At 41.9% G+C, this 20,000-nt stretch overlaps 2 protein-coding genes and 1 pseudogene across 4 annotated transcripts in view; all 3 read left to right on the forward strand.

Annotated features, from left to right (window-relative positions):
- LOC148101106 (uncharacterized) overlaps positions 1–2,970 on the forward strand; it is a 10,634-nt gene extending 7,664 nt beyond the window's left edge. Inside the window, exons 2-3 of one of the 2 annotated variants that reach the window (XM_087845815.1) lie at positions 1–40; positions 406–2,970. The exon at positions 1–40 is cut by the window's left edge and continues 1,056 nt beyond it. In XM_087845815.1, the coding sequence (XP_087701941.1) occupies positions 1–39 (39 nt within the window). In that variant the 3' untranslated portion in view covers position 40; positions 406–2,970. The remainder of the gene's footprint in view (positions 41–405) is intronic. The other variant, XM_087845816.1, reaches the window with a different exon arrangement.
- Positions 1–20,000, forward strand: part of LOC148101104 (uncharacterized) — a 164,441-nt pseudogene that overhangs the window by 35,161 nt on the left and 109,280 nt on the right. The window lies entirely within an intron of this gene.
- The window catches only part of LOC148101107 (uncharacterized), a 22,791-nt gene continuing 6,443 nt past the window's right edge, over positions 3,653–20,000 (forward strand). The window contains exon 1 of the mRNA XM_087845813.1: positions 3,653–3,710. The gene's annotated coding sequence lies outside the window, so the exon portion shown is untranslated. The remainder of the gene's footprint in view (positions 3,711–20,000) is intronic.

Genomic DNA, 20,000 nt, shown 5'->3' on the forward strand with positions numbered 1-20,000 from the left:
ATCCACACAAGAAAGACTCTACCAGTGCATTTACTGTGAGGTATGTATTTTTATTTTTATCTTGTCAGCCCGACTGTTTGAAACAACTCTGCTCATCAAATTGTGTTAGCATGTTAGCAATTGTACTGCATGGATAAACACCTCTGAATGATTATTCAGACTCTAATCACAGGTTTTTAGTGATAGTGTTTGAGGATTATATTACTGTTATTGTAGCATTAAACTAGTATTAATTTAATGTTTTTACTCTTCTCGTCTTTATAGCACATTATATTGAGCTGAGTGTGATAATGTAAACAGTAAAATGTAATTGGACTTTGGCAGAGATGCTCTTTATTTCAGGATTTATGTTCAGGATGAAAATGTTGAAGGACTGACTTACACTGTGTTTGTGTCTTTGTTTAGAAGCAGAGCGACACAGATGGATCCAGTTCTCAACCCTGTCATCGCTGTGGGAAAGACTTTTGTTGTGACCTTTGTGGAAAAACTTTCAGTCATCGCAGGACTCTGAAAATACATCAACGTAGACACACTGGAGACAAAATGAACTACTGTAAAGAATGTGGGAGAGGCTTCACCACTTCAAAGGACTTCAAACAATATGAACTCCTTCACAGTGGGATTAAAAAGCACGTCTGCGATCAGTGTGGGTCATCCTTCATCAGTGCACATCAGCTTCAAAAGCATAAACGAGTCCACACATGAGAGAAACCATACAAGTGCAGACACTGTGACAAAACCTTTTCACAATCATGTGATCATACTAAGCATGAACGCAGACACATGAAAGAGAACTTCATCTGTGAGAGAGTTTGAGTAATCTCAGTTCATACTCCACTCACAAACGATTCCATGTTACGAATAACCTGTTACATCTTGAGTCCCAGCCTAATCATGCAGGACTGAAATCATTGGCATCTCTGGATCACAGTGAATCTGAAGAGACAGAAAGATCCTCTTCTGGTTTCAGGGTCAGACTTAAACCCTTGAGATCAGGCTCCACAGAGTTCAGGTGGAGTCTCCTGATCTGATGAGGCAGCTATTAATGAAAATGTGCCTCGTTACATTTTAAGCTTTCTAAACTGTTCTACTGTAGTGTTTGTGTTGAGTGGTTAGCTCAATCTTGTTTCCTGCTATCATGTTTTTATTGAATGCATCAATCCATGTTTTCTGCAGGGGTTTTTTCAGCTTGTTTGTTATGAAATCCTACAACAGTTAAACCAAAATTTTATATGTTAAATAAAGAAATGGTTTAGTGACAAAGAGTTTGAGCCGTGATGTCATGGTTCCGAATAGGTAGATATCTTCAGCACTCAGGCTCACCCGAGCCCAGACTTCTCGTTGAGAAAGGGGTGTCAATTGCATTTAGGGACCAGTTGATCAAATCCATAATTCCTCTTTTAGGTTTTAGAGAACAGACTGTGAGAAAAGGTTCCAGGGACGATACAAAAAAAACACGAGACTAGACAAGGACATAAGCAGGGAAGATAAGGGAGAGGAGAAAAAGTGTGTCCGCCTCCTCTGAGAGCCAAAGAAGATTTAAGCAGATCTTTAATCTTTTCTCTCCCTGTAATGAAGTCTGCGTGATGTCTGAGTGTAGTCATGTGACAGCTGTGCAGAAAATAGTTATTGAATTAAAAGCCAGCAGGCCTCATCTAAACGCATCTTAAGTGCAGAAGGCAAAACCTATATACCAAAAGCACATTTTGGTCATTGCATTATCAGCGACAGCAGCTGGTGTGGTTCTGCACTGGACGAAGAAAAGAGGTAAAATGATATTATGCCCTCTTTTGAATTTACGTGCTGCTTGCATCGATGATGCTTTACAGGTCAGGGGACTATGACTGAATACGGTCATGTTCGGTTTCGTGTAGCGATGGCTAGATGAGGCCTCGTGAAGCGTTTCAGCACAAACTGTATCCATGCTGTGTCGACACAGTGTTGCTGTTTTGCTCCATGCTGACACCTGCTGGACCTTAAATATCATTGCAGGCAACTTACTTGAGACTCACAACAGACACTGATTCAATGACCAAGTCATACGTGTACACTGTAAGGTGTTGTACTTTCCATGGAATCATTTTATATCTTTTACATACAAATATTTTAGACATCTTTATTTTATACTCTACAAATATATTGTGAATGACATTAAGTGAAAATTAAAATGAAAGTATTGTGAATGTAATATTACCCATTTGACTCAGAGTTTATTATAAATTTCTATTCAGAAAAATAAGTTTATCCAATGTTTTTGCATTCAGTCTATTGCATTTTTTACACCATTTCCCCAGCTTTGGAAAACTCACAGGCACAGATGAAGCTGGGGTACACAAAAGCTGTAAAGCCAGGTGGGAAAGGTTCTGATAAGATGTCTTCCTTTTCCCCCAGTACGTTAAACGATCCTCTGATCTTGGAATTTTTCTCTCCGACACTCTCCACAACACTAAGGGGTTGGCAGTCCTTTATAATAAAATCTAGGACTGCCTGGTCCAGAACAGTCTTCCTAGATGCTTGATTTCAAAATAATAAAACACATATTAATTTAAAAAAGATGATGATAAAGCTGTTCAGTGTCAATATAGGCCTACCAGTGTTCATCCTCGGTGTGTTTGTCTCCTCATTTTCACGTTTGGCTCTGTAATGCCTAAACACTGAGGAGGTGCTTTTGTTTGTGTAAGAAATAAAGCTCCGCAGAACAGATGCGACATTTAACCTGCATAAAATGAAATAAATAATTTACACTTCAAGTCACATTGCTGTTTTTCCTATTCTGATAGGTTACACTGAAACAAAGACAGACAAACAGTTACCTTATTTGCAGTTAAAAGATCAAAATGATCCCACACAGCAGAAACATTTCTTTTTCCATTTTGTTATGGAGAGAGATGTGTTGTTGTTTTTTTATCTTTGCGAGAGTAATTTTGTGTTTTTTTGGTGGCGACTCATTCCGTTGACAGATGCGGATGCGGTACCTTTTAAACACAGTTTGGCGCGTTGGCAATGAGCATTACAGCAGCTGTGTCGATCACGTGACTTTTTCTTAAAGCGACGCACGCAGGCTTTGCTGCGTGAGCTTGATACGTGCGTCGGTGCGTCAGTGTTGCAGGACCCATCACATTAAATAATTTTTTTTGTTTCTGTTGCACATTTGTCCCACAGCTTTGAAAACCAGTTACATGTTTAATCCGATGATCCTGCAACATTTTCAGGTTTGTTTGGGAGAGTTTTTGGTGACAAAATATGCAAATGGGTGTTCAACAGAAAATAACAATATACACGACAAGTTACAAAACCCCCGCAGATTTAATAAGTTTGTTTTTGAGTTGAATATCGCATATTATTCATTTTGACCTGTAACACAGTCTGAAGTGTATTTCATGCCTGTAACTTCACTTTCACGTGTAAACACGCCCCTTTTTTAACCTTTGCAGCAGGAATTATGGTTCTGAATTTAAAAAAGAAACATAAAAAACTCACTGCACCATAACTTTTATGATTTTAATGAAAACGTTAATGAAAAAAACTTTGACTACAGGCAGCTTTGTGTTTGACTTTATCCACCTCATGTAAAAGCGTTTATTCAAACTGTGGACAGTAGGTCCCTGCGGTGAGGTGGAGGCGGGACACAGCGGAGAATGTAACAGTAATGGTGGGTAAACGGAGCTCGTATTTGTTGATCTGGATCTTTCTGACGATTGTAGATGGAGGTGAGGGAGATGTTTGCTGTCAGTTGATCTGTAAAAAACATTTTAGGGAACTTGGTCGAAACTTTTCACTGTATTCAGTTTTTACGCTTTGGCTCTTGTTATGTTTACATACACTGCTAAGATGGTGAAGGGTTGCTTTACAAGGGGGACTGAATATGAACATATACTCAGTTACCAGTAGGGGGCTCTGTGACTAATAGTGATAGAAGGATAGAAGAAGAGAAGTGTATGGTGATATGTTTTGGATGGCTAACTACTGCTGAATACACGTTCCATTATAAACCAAGCCGCCTCCGTTCTTCTGTCGAAACACCACAAATTGGCGACGAGGATGAGTACATCAGTTCCGAGTCCACCATCTTTTCTTCCACATGTGGGTGAGCCGCCGATTCCATTTACTACATGGCGGAAAATATTCGACAATTACATGCTAGTAATCAATGCCACGGGAGACGCATGGCCGGATGCTAGGAAACGCGCTGTTTTGCTACACTGCTTGGGCCCAGAGGGACAGCGGTTATTCTACACATTACCGGAGCAAGGTGATACATATGCTGACGCCATGAGCGCACTGGAGAAGCACTTTGTGCCGAAAGTGAATGTCGTGGCGTGCCGTCATACATTCAGACAGCGTATTCAACGAGCGGATGAGACTGTTTCTCAGTATGTGGTGGCTCTGAGAGCGTTAGCTTCATCTTGTAATTTTGGACAAATGGAAAGTGAAATGATAAGAGTTCAGTTAATCTCCAACACTCATCTCAGCGCTGTGAAAGACAAACTGTTACTGGAGGACGATCTCACACTGGATAAGGCTCTAACTATTGCAGGCCAGGTGGAAGCAGCAGTCAAAAACGCTACTCTACTCTCCACACCCGGCTCATTTCCGACCGCGCCTGTTCAGACAGTCGACGCGCCAAATTTCCACTCTCACCAGAAGAGAGGACCTCGCCCTGCTAAAGGCTGCACTCCAGACCAACGCAAACGGGGAGGTTCAAAGCAGCAGCAGCGGAAGTGCTTCAGGTGTGGTTCTCACAAGCATTTAGCTAATGATAAAAACTGCCCGGCTGCTTCTTCAAAATGCAACAACTGCGGGAAAAAGGGACATTTTGCCAAGGTATGTAAGTCGTCAGTCAGTGAAGTGAGAGAAGTAGTGGTTCCAGAATTGGCAGTACTGTGCGTGCAAGATGCTAAAATGATGGCAGCTATTCAAGATAAGCTTACCTGCACTGTCGACATTGAAACTGTACAAGGTGGTTCTAAGATGGTAGAGCTGATAGTAGACACTGGAGCTTCTGTGTCTATTCTGCCAGAAACTATCTACAGACAGTATTTTGCAGACTGTTCACTGGTGCGACCTAAAGTCAAACTAGTTACTTATGGTAAATGGTAAATGGACTGATTCTTATATAGCGCTTCTCTACTCTCTCGGAGCACTCAAAGCGCTCTATACAACATGCCATATTCACCCAATCACACCCATTCTCACAAGCACTTTATCTATACTTAGTGCTATTTTAACTACATTCACACACATTCATACTCCGATGGATGCATCGGAGAGCAACTTGGGGTTAGTATCTTGCCCAAGGATACTTGACATGCAGACTGGAGGAGCCAAGGATCGAAACACAAACCTTCCGATCAGTAGGTGACCTGCTCTACCTCCTGAGCTACAGCCACCAAGATGAGTTACCTGTGATGGGTTGTCTGCCTGCATCAGTTACACTGCATGCACAGAATGAAAAAGTTCCTGCTTCCTTCTACATTGTCAAAGCTGGTTCCTCGCTATTAGGCCTCGACCTCATTAGAGCACTGAACGTCTGCATCGTCGGAGGCAAAGTGGACCGCATTCAGGAAGAAACTGCAGATGAGCCGGATTCTACTAACCGGAAGTCTGCTGTATACAATGTTGATCCTATTCCACCAGCTCAACTTGGATGTGTTAAAGGGTTCATCCATAAAGTACAGGTAAACAACAATGTGCAGCCTGTACGTCAAAAGCTGAGACGCCTGCCATTAAGTGTACGTACAGAGGTATCAGCGGAACTCTCTCGCTTACTCAAAGCTGGCATAATTGAAAGGATCGATGCAGCTGAGTGGGTGAGTCCTCTGGTCGTGGCCCGGAAGCGCAAAAGGGAGTTGAGACTGTGTGTTGACCTTCGTGAACCCAATAAGAGCATCATTGCTGACTGCCATCCTCTTCCTCATATGGAGGATCTGTTTTCTGAGTTGGCGGGTGCCACTCACTACAGCCAGATTGATCTGAGCTCAGCATACCACCAATTACCTTTGCATCTGGAGAGCCGCAAGCTGACTGCTTTTATCACTCATGAGGGACTGTTCCAGTTCACACGTGTTCCATTTGGCCTAGCATCAGCACCTTCGGCTTTCCAGAAAATGATGCAAATGGTCCTGAAAGATCTGCCTGGTGTTCGCAACTACTTGGACGACATCATCGTCTACGGAACATCAAAGGAGGTGCATGATACATGCCTGCAAGCTGTCCTCCAACGTCTCAGAGACGTCGGCCTGCAGATTAATGCTTGGAAAAGTTCCTTCTGCCAGTCACACATTACATTCCTGGGCCATGTAATCTCAAAGGAAGGCCTGCGTCCAAGCCAACATCACCTTACTGCTATTGCTGAGGCTCCTGCTCCAAAGGATATGGCTGCATTGCGCTCGTTCCTGGGTTTGTCATCCTGGTTCAGTAAATTTATTCCAGATTATGCTACACTGGTGGAGCCACTGCGACAGTTGCTGAGAACAGACATGAAAGTTGAACTCCAGTGGAACGAGGCAGCACACGAGAGCTTCAGTAACCTGAAAAAACTCCTTCTGGAAAGTCCTGCACTTGCCGTCTATAACCCTGACTTACCTGCTTTTATCACCACAGACGCATCAGACTACGGGCTAGGCGCTGTGTTGACACAGTTACATCCAGATCAAGTGGAGCGGGTTGTGGCGTTCGCCTCCCGAACACTGTCTCCTGCTGAAAGAAAGTACTCCACCACAGAAAAGGAGGCGTTAGCCTGTGTCTGGGCGGTGGAAAGATGGCGTACATATGTATGGGGCCGCAGGTTCACGCTTCGTACTGACCACCAAGCTCTTACTACCCTTCTCAGCACCAAAGGTATGAACAGAGCGGGCATGAGAATCGCACGATGGTCTGCAAGGTTGATGTGTTTTCAGTACGATGTGCAGTACCGTCCTGGTGTTTAGAATGTCATCGCAGACTGCCTCTCACGGGTTCCCCTGACGTACTCCAGCACTGACATTGATGCTGAAAAAGACCTTCTCTTGGAGATAGCTGAAGTTTCTCCTCTCTTGACAGCAACACCGTTAGCGGATTTTAAAGCTGAATGTGAGGACTGCCCTGACCTTTCTCTGCTGCGACAGGTTATCCACTCAGGCTGGCCTAAGGTGAAAAGGTCTCTCCCACCTGAGATGCAGCCGTATTTCCTGGTGCGACATGAACTTGCTGTGGAATCACCGTTGGTTTTCCGGGGGACACGTCTGGTGGTCCCAAGGTCCCTGCGAGAAAAGGTGATATGCCTCGCACACGAAGGTCACCAGGGCATAGTTCGCACAAAGCAGCGGCTCAGAGAGCTTTACTGGTGGCCATGCATGGATACTCAAGTCCATGCGATTCTGTCATCATGCTCAGTCTGTCAATCGTGTGACAAAACGGCCAAAACTGCTCCTGCTCTCCTACAGCCGGTTCAGTTTCCAGATGGTCCCTTTCAGCATGTGGCCATTGACATTGTTGGACCTTTTGACCGTGGGTCGCAGGACTGCAGGTTTGCTATCACACTGGTCGATTACTTCAGCAAATGGCCAGAAGTAGCCTTTACTTCATCAGCTACTACAGACACTGTTATTAGGTTCTTGTCTTCAGTTTTTGCACGGGAAGGAAACCCTTGTGAGCTTACGGCAGATAATGGACCACAATTCACTTCATCTGCCTTTGCTGATTTCCTGAAGGAAAGGGGCATCAAGCACATTAGAACAAGTGTGTATCACCCTCAAGCGAACGGGTGTGTTGAAAGATTCAACAGAGTACTGAAGGACTGTGTTCAGGCTGCACAGGTGTCCCAGAAGCCGTGGAAGCTCGCCGTAACAGAGATGCTACAGAATTACCGTGCTACAGCTCATGCAACAACTGGAGCAGCTCCGTTTCAGCTTCTCAGAGGGAGACCAATGAGAACAAAGCTAAATGTCCTGCCATTTCCCAAAGACACAGGACAGTATGACCAATGCAGGGCCAGAGTCTTTCACCAGCAACGTAGGAGTAAATGCTACACTGATGCTAAGAGGGGGGCAAAACCTCCCCAGCTTGTGGTCGGTGACAGGGTGCGGATACGTAAGCCTTTCCGAGTGGGGAAGGGAGAGAGACAGTTCACTGATCCATTGTCAGTGCAGCAACAGACTGGACTGAGCACCTTCATCTTGAGTGATGGACAGCGATGGAATGCAGCCCGTCTCTCACTTTGCCGAGCAGAGAATGCTGAGCCGTTGCAGGCTGGTGAAGAGGTTGAAAACAACACAAGATAAACTCCTAAAAGACCTTCTGTTCCTAACAGACCGAGACAGTTACCAGCTTGGACCAAGGATTATGTAATGAAATGAGTTTAAAAAAAAAAAAAAAAAAGTGGGAAAATAACACACTTGAGCTGTTGGATGCTAATGTTAAGTTCCATACTGCTAGTTCTGAGGTCCAAGTATAATAGATGATTGATTTACTGTGATTTATTTGTGAAGTTTTGTGACTTAAGGTTGTTAAGTTACTACAGTAACCTTAACTGTACAAGTATTCATTATAAAGGACGATTTAGGCACCATAACAAGATGGGTATGTTAAGATCACAGGTATAGTTCAAACACCCAGTAGTGTTATAAGTGAAATAGGTTCAGCAAGCAGTATTGAAAATGCTGTCTGGTTGCAAAGTTTACTACTGATAATGTTATGTGCAAATAGTAATGTTACCATGCTAAGTAAGTAATACTGAGGTAGTAGAATTCTGTGAGAATGAGGAGAAATGTTATGTTTACATACACTGCTAAGATGGTGAAGGGTTGCTTTACAAGGGGGACTGAATATGAACATATACTCAGTTACCAGTAGGGGGCTCTGTGACTAATAGTGATAGAAGGATAGAAGAAGAGAAGTGTATGGTGATATGTTTTAGATGGCTAACTACTGCTGAATACACGTTCCATTATAAACCAAGCCGTCTCCGTTCTTCTGTCGAAACACCACAGCTCTGCGACTGGACTTCCTTGGACTTCTTTGGACGTTTCGTGAAGGCACTTACTGCTCCCTCGTGACAAGGCGGGGTTTGTTCATTTATCTATTTATTTATTATCCCTGGCTGGAACTGAACCAACGAACTTTTGCTCAGAAGTAACAAAAATAAAGATCTACAATAACCATCTTAACAGAGTACAGGCTGTGATAATAAGCTCACACTCAGGTCTGTCCAACAAATGTTTTTGACGTCTGTGTTCTTCAAAAGATGCATAAACTTTATAATTAAAAAAATTAAAAATCAGGAAACAAACTCAGTCCGACTACACGGGATTTCCTGCGACGGAGGGAAAGCCCTGAAAATCTCAGCAGGCTGAACAAAAACCTAAACGTAGACATGATGTCGCAGTCAGGATTTGGGTAATGCGTCGTATTTATCAGTGGGACTGGAAATGCTTTTAAAGTGGAGAAGTTAACGGTCGGGCTGGGTGGGAGACGTCCTCTTCCTGAGCGACTACAATGGGACAGCAGCAAAAGCAAATCTCGGCTTTTATTCATAGCCAAAGCCAGTTACACGAGTCTGGACGGCACGTCAGTGAATGGGCTCCATAGTTAACTTTGATTATTAGAGGAAACTGTAGTTTGGTTATTGGGGCTTAGAGCAGAGGAGACATGCATCACTGTGCCTGTTAATCATGTAAATATAATCAGTAACTGAAGTCCTTGTGTCTTTAGTGGGTCTGAATATTTACGAAGATCAAGTATCAATGTTACTTCCTTTTTCCCTTCCTCTTCTGAAAACCTCATTCTAAGTAGTTTAAACATTTCAGTTTACTTTCCAATCAGTCCGCCCTGTTTTACTTACAAAATATTAAATTCTAAACAGAAGTCTAAATTCTGTCATTTAGGTTGTAAAAATACAGCATATCGAAACACAACATAGCTAAAGATCTACAATAATTAAGAGAGTACAGGCTGTAATAATAAGCTCACACTCAGGGTTAGACACAATGTTAATAATGTCTGAGACCTACAGTCAAAAAGTTCTAGTTCTAGTTCTAGAGATCTAGTTCCACTGTTGGTCAGAAAATAACCCGAAGCTGGGGGGCGCTCGTGTACACTGATGGAGTAGGACGCACTCTTCTCAGCTCCGCACTTTTCTTCTTTTTTTCCAACAATTTGACGCGACACCCTGACTCTTTACTTAACTGGTCAACAGCACTACTGCTTTGCATCGACTACGATAAATACTGGACGACATGCCGCCTAAAAAAGACGCAACACACTGCCAGAAAGCAGTAGCTGAAAATTCTGCGAGCACCGACGCCATACTAGCAGCTATCGCTAGCCTAAAAACTTCTATGGAGACCCGCCTTGACACAATTGAGTCTACTCTGTCTAAGCTCCAGGCAGATATCCGGTCATCCGAACAGCGTCTAGATGTTATTGATGAGTCGCTTACTACAATGGATGGCCGTGTTTGTATGCTTGAAGCTACATGCAAGGAACTAATGGCGGCCACCGATAACCTGTGTGGCAAGCTAGGCCAGATGGAGGCGCGCTCGCGTCGGGCCAACATTAGGATTGTTGGAGTGAAGGAAGGTGCTGAGGGCGGTAAGCCTGCGGACTTTGTTTCATCCCTGCTGCTGGATGTGTTGGGGAAAGACAACTTTATTAAGCCGATAAAAGTGGAGAGGGCACACCGCACCCTTAGACCAAAACCAACGGCTGGCCAGCGACCGAGGGCTATTATAGCCAAGTTGTGGCATGTCCTGCGTCTGGCACGCCAACATGCTCCGTTGAGCTGTGATGGAGAGAATCTGTCCATCTTCCCCGACTACGCTGCGGAGGTCCTTGCGCAGCGGATGGCCTTCAATGCGGTCAGGAAAAAGCTTAGCGCCTCCGGAGCGACGTGCAGTCTGCGCTACCCGGCCCAGCTTCGGGTAGTTCACAACAACATCACTAACACGTTCAAGTCTCCTGCTGAAGCTGAACGTTTTGCGGACTCACTGTAATCGTGACCTGGTAATATATTTGTTCATGTTGTTGATGCGGCTGTATTTTTGAACATTCTCACTCTTCTCTTCCTATAGTGAGAGTCGCGATTCATTCAATCATTTTTTGAATGCTTCTGTGGTGATAGCTTTCTATCATTGTTTGTGCTTTGTTTTTTTGCTACGATGTCTTAAAACTTTTCTCTGTCGTGAAGTACTGAGAACGTTTATATTATAACTTTGGTTATACACAAGTCATTTTCTATGTTTGCGTCTTTTTTTTCTTTTTTTACCCAATCAGTCGATTTATGGGTGTAACTATTGTTTTGATTAATGGAGTCTGGTGCGGAGCTGCCGTATACGGAGGATATTTTTTTCTCCTTTTCTTTTTGTGTTTTTGTGCTCCTCTTCCCGGCAGTCCCCTTAATGCACGCTGGGATGGGCCGCAGTGGTTCTTGTTCTTTTTTGCGGCCTTTTTCTTTTTGGGGGGTGGGGTTCAGTGTTCTTGTTGTTAATTTTGTTTTAACCTTTTTTATGCCAGTCCTTTGTATTATTTTTCACCAGTCCATATGTCATACCACCTCTCATTTAGATGCGGGGTAACAATGCTACTGGTTTAGGAACATGTCCTTTGACGTTTACATCTTGGAATTGCAAGGGCCTAGGCAGAGCTTTGAAACGTGGGAAGGTTATGTCACATTTGAAGCATTTATCTTCTGATATCATTTTTCTTCAGGAAACTCATATTCACTCCAATGAACAGAGACGTTTAAGAGCAAATTGGGTGTCGCAGGTTTACCAGTCCACTTTCACATCTAAGGCCAGAGGTGTTGCTATACTCATACGGAAAACCACTCCATTTATATTTGGATCCGTCGTTACTGATCCGGGTGGGAGATTTGTTTTGGTCTCTGGGTCCATTAACTCTTTTCCACTGGTCTTGCTAAATATCTATGCCCCTAATTTTGACTGTCCTGACTTCTTTTCCAAAATATTTAACCTAATTTCTGAATATAATATGTCTAATATAATAATTGGTGGTGATTTTAACTGCTATTTTGATCCTGTTTTGGATAGATCGTCTACAAAAACAGCCCCCACTACTAGATCTACGGCAGTTTTGAACAATCTGGTAAAATCACACAACATGGTAGACGTTTGGAGGCTTCAGCATCCAAATGACAGGCAATATTCCTTTTTTTCACCTGTACATCGTAGCTTTACCAGAATAGATTACTTTGTTACAGATTCTAGACTATTACCCAGTATTATCAGCTCTGCTTATCATCAAATCTTGATTTCTGATCATGCCCCACTTACCATGAAAATAGATTTTAATTTACAACCTCGAATTTTCAATTGGAAATTCAATTCTACCCTTCTGTCAGACAAAACTTTCTCCACTTATGTTTCCACAGAGATTTCAGATTTCTTAAAACATAACGACAACGGTGAGGTCTCTGATTCCACTCTTTGGGAATCTTTTAAGGCAGTATTGCGTGGCAAGATCATCTCCTTTCAAACATTTTCGAAAAGAACTAGATTAAATCGTCTGTCCCAAATTGAGTCTGAATTATCAACATTAGAGGAGGCACTTCGCCAATCTGATACTGAGGACATATCTAATGCTATTCTAAAACTGAAACTCGAATACAATCATATTTTGGGAACCCAAGTCGGTAGCGATATTATTAAATTGAAACAAAGACACTTTGAGTTGGGAGATAAACCCCATAAATTACTTGCCAGACAATTAAAAGATGTGCAAGCCCATCGCACCATACACAAAATTGCCTCCTCTACCGGTGAATTAATTACTGATCCTAAGCTGATTAATGACAGATTTGTTGAGTTTTTCAGCACACTGTACTCTTCTAAATCGAACGCCACTGACTCTGAGCTTTTTAGCTTTCTTAACTCTCTGAGTATTCCAACCCTTACAGAATCTGCCACCCAAGCACTTGAAGCTGACTTCAGCATCACAGAAGTCAAAGCTGCTATCCTTTCTTTCCTTAGCGGTAAAGCCTGCGGACCGGATGGGTTCAACATAGAATTTTATAAAGCCAATATTGATATAATCGCTCCACTTTTACTCAGAATGGTGAACTGCTCTATTGCACGGGGCTCTTTCCCTGATAGCATATATGATGCCCACGTTTGTCTTCTCCCTAAGAAGGACAGAGACCCCACCAATGTGACTTCATATCGCCCACTTAGTTTATTAAACTGTGATCAAAAAATCATTGCAAAAGTCTTGTCTTCACGCCTTAATAAAGTTTTGGGCACTTTAATTCAACACGATCAAACTGGGTTTATCCCAGACAGATTTGCTTTCTCTAATACCCGTCGTCTATTGAATGTACTGTATGGAATAAATCCTCCAAATTCAGCTGTTATTTCATTAGATGCACAACAAGCTTTCGATCAAATTGAGTGGAAATACCTGTTTGCTACACTTGAGAAATTTGGCTTTGGTAGTAATTTTACAACTTTGGTACGTATGCTGTATGCACGGCCAAGATCATCGGTACTGACAAATTTTGATAGATCACATCCATTTCTACTCCACCGGGGGACTAGGCAGGGTTGCTGTTTATCTCCACTGCTCTTTGCTCTAGCTATGGAGCCTCTGGCCATTGCAGTTAGAAGCAGCTCTGATATTGTAGGTATATCTTGTGGTCCTGTCAAATCCACTATAACTCTATATGCAGATGATGTGGCTCTAACACTGTCTGATGCTAGGCTCTCTTTGCCTCCCCTGCTTCATCTCATTAACAAATTTGGACAACTCTCTGGTTTCACAATTAATTGGGACAAGTCCATTTTTATGCCACTGGTAGATGGGCTTACCTTTTAAAACCACCAGCAGTCACTTTAAATACCTAGGTATTAACATTCCCAGAAACCCTAAGCTGCTATTTAAATTGAACTTTCAGGTACTTATTGATAGTATTAAAGCTAAGATAGATAAATGGACTCTTCTCCCACTTTCTTTAATTGGACGTGTCAATATTATTAAAATAGTAGTACTTCCTAAATTTATTCATCTTTTCCAAAACATACCCATTTTTCTCACCTCATCTTTTTTTAAAACTATCGACTCTATCATTTTGTCTTTCATCTGGGCAAATAAACCCCATAGAATTTCAAAGGCACACTTGCAGAAACCCTCCTCTGAGGGCGGATTAGGCCTTCCAGTTTTCAGGCACTACTATTGGGCTTGCAATGCCAGAACGTGGGTTTTCTGGAACAGTGTTTCAGCTGTTTCTGCTGTTCAGAAGGGAGGCGGTCCTTCTTGGCCTTTGATAGAGGCACACAATGCTAAATCAATTTTTGGTATATCACTTGATGGTATTCTGTTTTCTAAGCCCAACATACATACCAAACTTTTAAGTAATGATTTTGTCCTAGGTCATTCTCTTAGGATCTTAAAGCAAGTTAGGGGTGCTTTGTGCCTTCCAGACCTATCCATTTTTGCTCCCATAACTGAAAACCTTTCTTTTTCACCTGGCTTGATGGACCCTGTGTTTAAGCATTGGTCAGCATTAGGTCTTCACACTATTAAGGATCTCTACATCAACAATTGTTTTGCTTCATTTGCTCAGTTGCAATCAAAATTTATGCTCCCCTCCGCTCATTTATTTAGATACTTACAAATTAGGAATTTTGTTAAACACTCTTTTACCCATCTGGATAAGCCCCCTGCTCATAGTGAGTTTTATGATTATTTGATTAAAAATCCCACTTCCAAACACCTAATCAGCCAATTTACTACACTTTTTACACTTATACCACCTACTAATTACATCAAGGATGCTTGGGTTAAGGACTTGGAAGTAGACATATCGGATGCTTTGTGGGCCAATGGGTTGAAGAAGATTAAAGAATGCTCTGTTAATGCCAGACTACAACTTATACAGTTCAAGGTCCTTCATCGTTTGCATTTTTCTAAAACAAAGCTATGCAGCATTTTTCCGTCTATTTCGTCTTTGTGTGACAGATGCAAAGCAATGGATGGAACCCTTGGTCACCTTTTCTGGTCTTGCCCCACACTCAGGAGTTTCTGGGCAGAGATATTTAATATATATAACCGGATTTATGACTTAAAATTAGAGCCGGATGGTGTACTTGCAGTGCTAGGCTGCTCCCTAACCTCATTGGCACTCAGACGTCCTCTTCAGAAAGCCTTAATGTTTGGCATGATTGTAGCTAAAAGACTTATTCTTAGAGCCTGGAAATCACCATCTCCTCCACTGTTCAGGGTTTGGCTACGTGAGATGATTGCTTGTTTGTATATTGAAGAGGTTCGTTATCGTTTGGCTGACACCCATTTTAAGTTTGTCGAAATCTGGGGCCCTTTTCTCAATCATATCAATGGGAATTTAACATAAACTTTAACCCATTTGACTGCACTTTGTGTTTGTGTGAAACTGCACCTCTGCCGGACCCAGGTTCCTTCCTGGACATGTTTCCCACATCTTCTGGTCTTGGTGAACTCTCCTTTGCCCTGTCTAACCTCACACAGAAGATCATCTTCTTTGGACAATGGTGTTTCTTTTGAACTTTTGATTTGTACTGGCTAACTGGTGTATTTTTATTTATTTATTTATTTATTTATTTATTTATTTTTGTTTTTTTGTTTTTGGTTTTGGTTTTTTTCTTCCTTTTCTTTCCTGTTTTCTTGTTTGGGTTTTTTTTTGTTGTGTTTGGTTTCTGTTTTTTCTTTTTTTTCCTTTTTTTTCTTTTTCTGTGCTTAAGATTCAAAAACAATAATATTTATGTCCTTTGTCTGGTGTGCTGTTATGTAACTTTGAACTTAAAATCTTATAAATAAACATTTAAAAAAAGAAAATAACCCGAAGCTGAACGTCCAAAGGACTCTTAATGGACTTCAGGACAGACAGGTTCACTCCCCTCCCCTTTCATTGTAAACGGGTGGAATCTGTCTCCACCTTCAGGTTTTTGGGAACCCACATCTCCACTAATCTCAACTGGAGCCCCAACACCAACCTCATGGTTAAGAAGGCCCAGCAGCAGCTGCACTTCTTCTGTGTAATGGGGAAGCACAACCTGGACCAGAAGCTGCTGCTGGCCTTCTACCGCTCCTCAGTGGAGAGCGTGCTCTCCTCCTGCCTGGGTGTTTGGAGCTAGATGTGCAGGGGCCACGACTGAGAACAGGCTGCTCAGAGGGTAATTAACACTGCCCTAAAATCTCTGGCTGCCCTCTGCGACCCCTGGAGGCCATGGCCAGATCCTCCTGTCTCCGTAAAAGCAGGACTATCTCAGGTGACCTCTCGCACCCCGTCCACTACCTGTTTGACTGCTGCCCTCTGGTCACTGCCTCAGGTAAATCTCCCACTATTTAAACCCTAGTGGGAGTTGTCCATTAAGACAGAAATAATGGCTGTCCAACACAATTTTTAAGCTCTCCTCTAGTAACAGTACGAAGTTACAACATGTAAACTTTGCAGGAAGAAATGCTGCAGCTGTTACGTATACAGTGCTGTGTAAAAGTTTTGAGCCACCACTCATGTTTTTATAATTCACTAGAAAAATTGAGGAATTTGTAAACATTCATGGAAATACAGCATATAGGGCAAAATCGGCATTTACACAACTGTAACATGCTTGAAAGTCAATATTTGGTTTGACCATATTTATTCTTCAACACAGCTGAACTCTTAGGCAAGCTTATTTCTAATATTTTAAAGTAGTCTTCAGGAATATTTCACCAGGCTTCTTGAAGCAGATTTAAAGCTCTTGTTTGGATGTTGGCTGCCTTTTGTTCTGTTTTCTGTCAAGTTTTCTGCTTTAATAACGTTTAGGTTCAGGCTCAGGTGCAGTTTGGCAGTGAGTTTGGATCCACTGTCATACTGAGAAATGGCACATGGTGGATGTTCATTCTTCTCCACCTTCACAATAGAACTCTAAGATTTCTACTCTGACTTCACTTCTAGAGGCTTTTAATAGTGGCATAAATATTCAGCCCCATTGAACATTTCCACATTTTGTCACATTACAGCTGCAAACATGAATCAATTTTATTGGAATTCGACGTGAAAGACTAACACAAGGGGGGGTCCACTACCTCCATGATCCAATCTGGAGCCCCTAACCCTCAGGGTACATCTTTCACCATCTTACAATGCTGGGATTGCAGCCATTCCCCAACTCTCTGTGAGGGGTACTCATGGAATTTGATCAGTGGCTGTTGATCAATGGTCATGATTTGCATATTAATGATGAAGAAACTTATCTTACAGCTCATTGTTCATTCAGTGGGCTGTTTTTGTCGTTGTGCAAATGTACTGTTTACTAGGTTTGGGAAACCTGCAGTCAGCTGAGATTGAAGAAGTCACTTGCAACACTGAAAACGCCACGTCCAGATGAACAGAATCAATTATTTTGGTACAAACAATTCACCACAAAAAGACTCAATATTCAGAAAAGCTTTAAACTGTGCAGTAAATATGTATGACAAACTCAAAACAATGTAACTTAAAACATACTGCAAAACAGTGCTGGCTCTCATTTCAGTGGGAGAAGTTTTCATGGGCATGTGCAGCTAGAATTTTACTTTAGAGGAAATGGGGTCAATGCAATTCTTAAGCATGTGTGCAAATGTCCGATGGATGGATGGACCTTTATTAATCCCTCGGGTCGGTTCCTCCGGGAAATTCAGTTTCCAGTAGCACAGCACCGACAGAAGTTGCATGTTACAGATACGCTAAGGGAAATGAGAGTAAGGATATAAGCACTAGGGCTGGGTATCGTCACTGATTTCTAGAATCGATTCAATTCCGATTCACAAGGTCCAGAATCGATTCGATCCACGATTCGATTTAATTCGATTCGATTCACTTCGATTTGAATATGGGAAATTTTGACAGTCAGAAATATTATAATTCAGATCAGTACATTTACATATTTTTGTATCTATAAAAAGGAAGCTGACACATGCAAGACTTTATCAAAGGTGTGAGCGTCACAGCAGATGCCTTTGTGTCAAAGTAACTGAGGATAAAACACAGAAAAACATGAAGGTGATTTTGCTGGCCTGGGATTTTATAAAAATATTCTGCAGTACATCAAAAACGAAAGAAAACCTTTAATCAACACATGAACATTACCTCTGAAGTTACAGCAGTTTTATTAGAGACATGGGTAAGCATTTTGCATTTTGCATAATTTTAAAAAGTTTAAATTTGTTCAGTATTGAACGGCAGAAATTAGGTTTTCTTTTCGGAAGTATATAAAACGGAAAGAAAAAAAAAGTCGGCCGATAGCGCTGTAAACAAAGGTAGACTTGTGCGTAACAAGCAAGCGAATAATGCAGAAAACCATACAGAGAGAGAGAGGGAGAGAGAAAGAGAGAGAGAGAGAGAGCTGTGAATCATGGTAGAAGCAAAACAGTAAAAGTAAGAGTGAATACATGACGATGTTTATGTGAAGCATAGTTTGGATCTTCTTTTGCTGCTGGTTCGGTCAATATTGTTTGGAGAGACATCAAACTAACAGCTTTACAATCAGCGCATAAAGGGCGTAAACACAAAGCGCGGACCCGCCGACAGATCAGAATCAGCGAGCTGTCGGCTTTCAGCCTCGACTGTGAGAAAGGCGACATCTAACTGATTCTGATCCGCGAGTTGCGCTGTGTGTTTAAGTCTTTGTGCAGAATCCGTGTTCCTGCTCTCGTTTACTGTCTTAGCTGTTTGGTGGTTGTTGAAATTTTGTGAGATTTCACCTGAGATTCTGGCATTTCGGGCAAAATTAATTTGTATTAAAAAATCGATTCAGGATTTTAATGAATCGATTTTACGTAATCCAAGCCAGAATCGATTTTAATCGATAAATCGATTATAAAAACCCACCCCTAATAAGCACACAGCCCCACTCCACTGACGACCTGCTGCTGGCCAACACCCTCAACGACTTTTACTGCCAGTTTGATGAGACATCAAGCAGCCTTGACACCTCCACCTTCCCCAACAATAGAGACACTTTGGTCCATCATCCCCCCACCTCCCCACTCCCACCAGCACAGAGCCAAAGAAGCCCCTCCTCACTCCACAGCTATGAGGATTTCACACCACCTTCTCCCGCTACAACCCTTCATATTCATGAAGCAGATGTGAGGAAGCAGTTTAATCCTTTAGACCTACCACAGAACCAAGTCTGCCTGAGCTTATCTTTATATTTTTACATGTTGTAGTGCCATTTCTGGGAGTATTTCAAGTTGCTATACATCAATACAACCATTATATCCCAAATTTTAATCATATGTATGCATTAAGTCAACAGTAATAAATTGCAAAAGTGGTATTTTTACACACATTTCTAGTTAAAGACATTTCAGAGGTTCATTCCTCAAAATTGTAAATGTAAAAAAGTTGCATGAAACTGTTTCCAACCAGACGAAATTAATTTTGAGTGTCTTCATAGTTTTATTTTTGAGATACACCAATTTGTTTATACTGCAGCCACCAACTTTGTAATTCTCATTTACATGACTTATTTAAACATTCTCCTCTTGAATGCAAATTTCTTAAAAACATCTTTTATTCTTTAAGAGTAAATAAATGTGAAAGCTGTCCATCCTAAAAGAGTACAACAATGTGTAGTTTATGATGTTCTAAAGGTTTCAGCATCTTTTTGAATTTGTCACATCTGGAAAGGTATGAGTGAGCTTTCGTAACGTACTGTGAGTGATGCTCGTCAGCACACAAACCCAGAGTTTCTCTACAGGAACACAGAGAGAGTTATTCCCTGTACTGTAAGGACACATTCAGCATTGTGCAGTAAATCCAGATCATCCCAGTTAAATGATTACATGGATGTGATTGTGATCGTCAGAGCAGCACTGATCAGTGTCAGGTTATAATGTCCACAGTGTACACAAACACTAAGTTTGAGTGTGTGCAGTGAGAATTCAGTCAAAGCATTTAACTGGGGTGTGAAAAAATAAGCTGAACTCTACAGCTTGTGTGGTGCCCTGTGGCTTTAGGTGCTGACAAGCTTTCCTTCTGTTCTCCAGCATTTTCATTTACAGCC

The sequence above is a fragment of the Neolamprologus brichardi genome, chromosome 9, assembly GCF_056152115.1.
Source record: "Neolamprologus brichardi isolate AB-2024 chromosome 9, ASM5615211v1, whole genome shotgun sequence".
NCBI lineage: Eukaryota > Metazoa > Chordata > Actinopteri > Cichliformes > Cichlidae > Neolamprologus > Neolamprologus brichardi.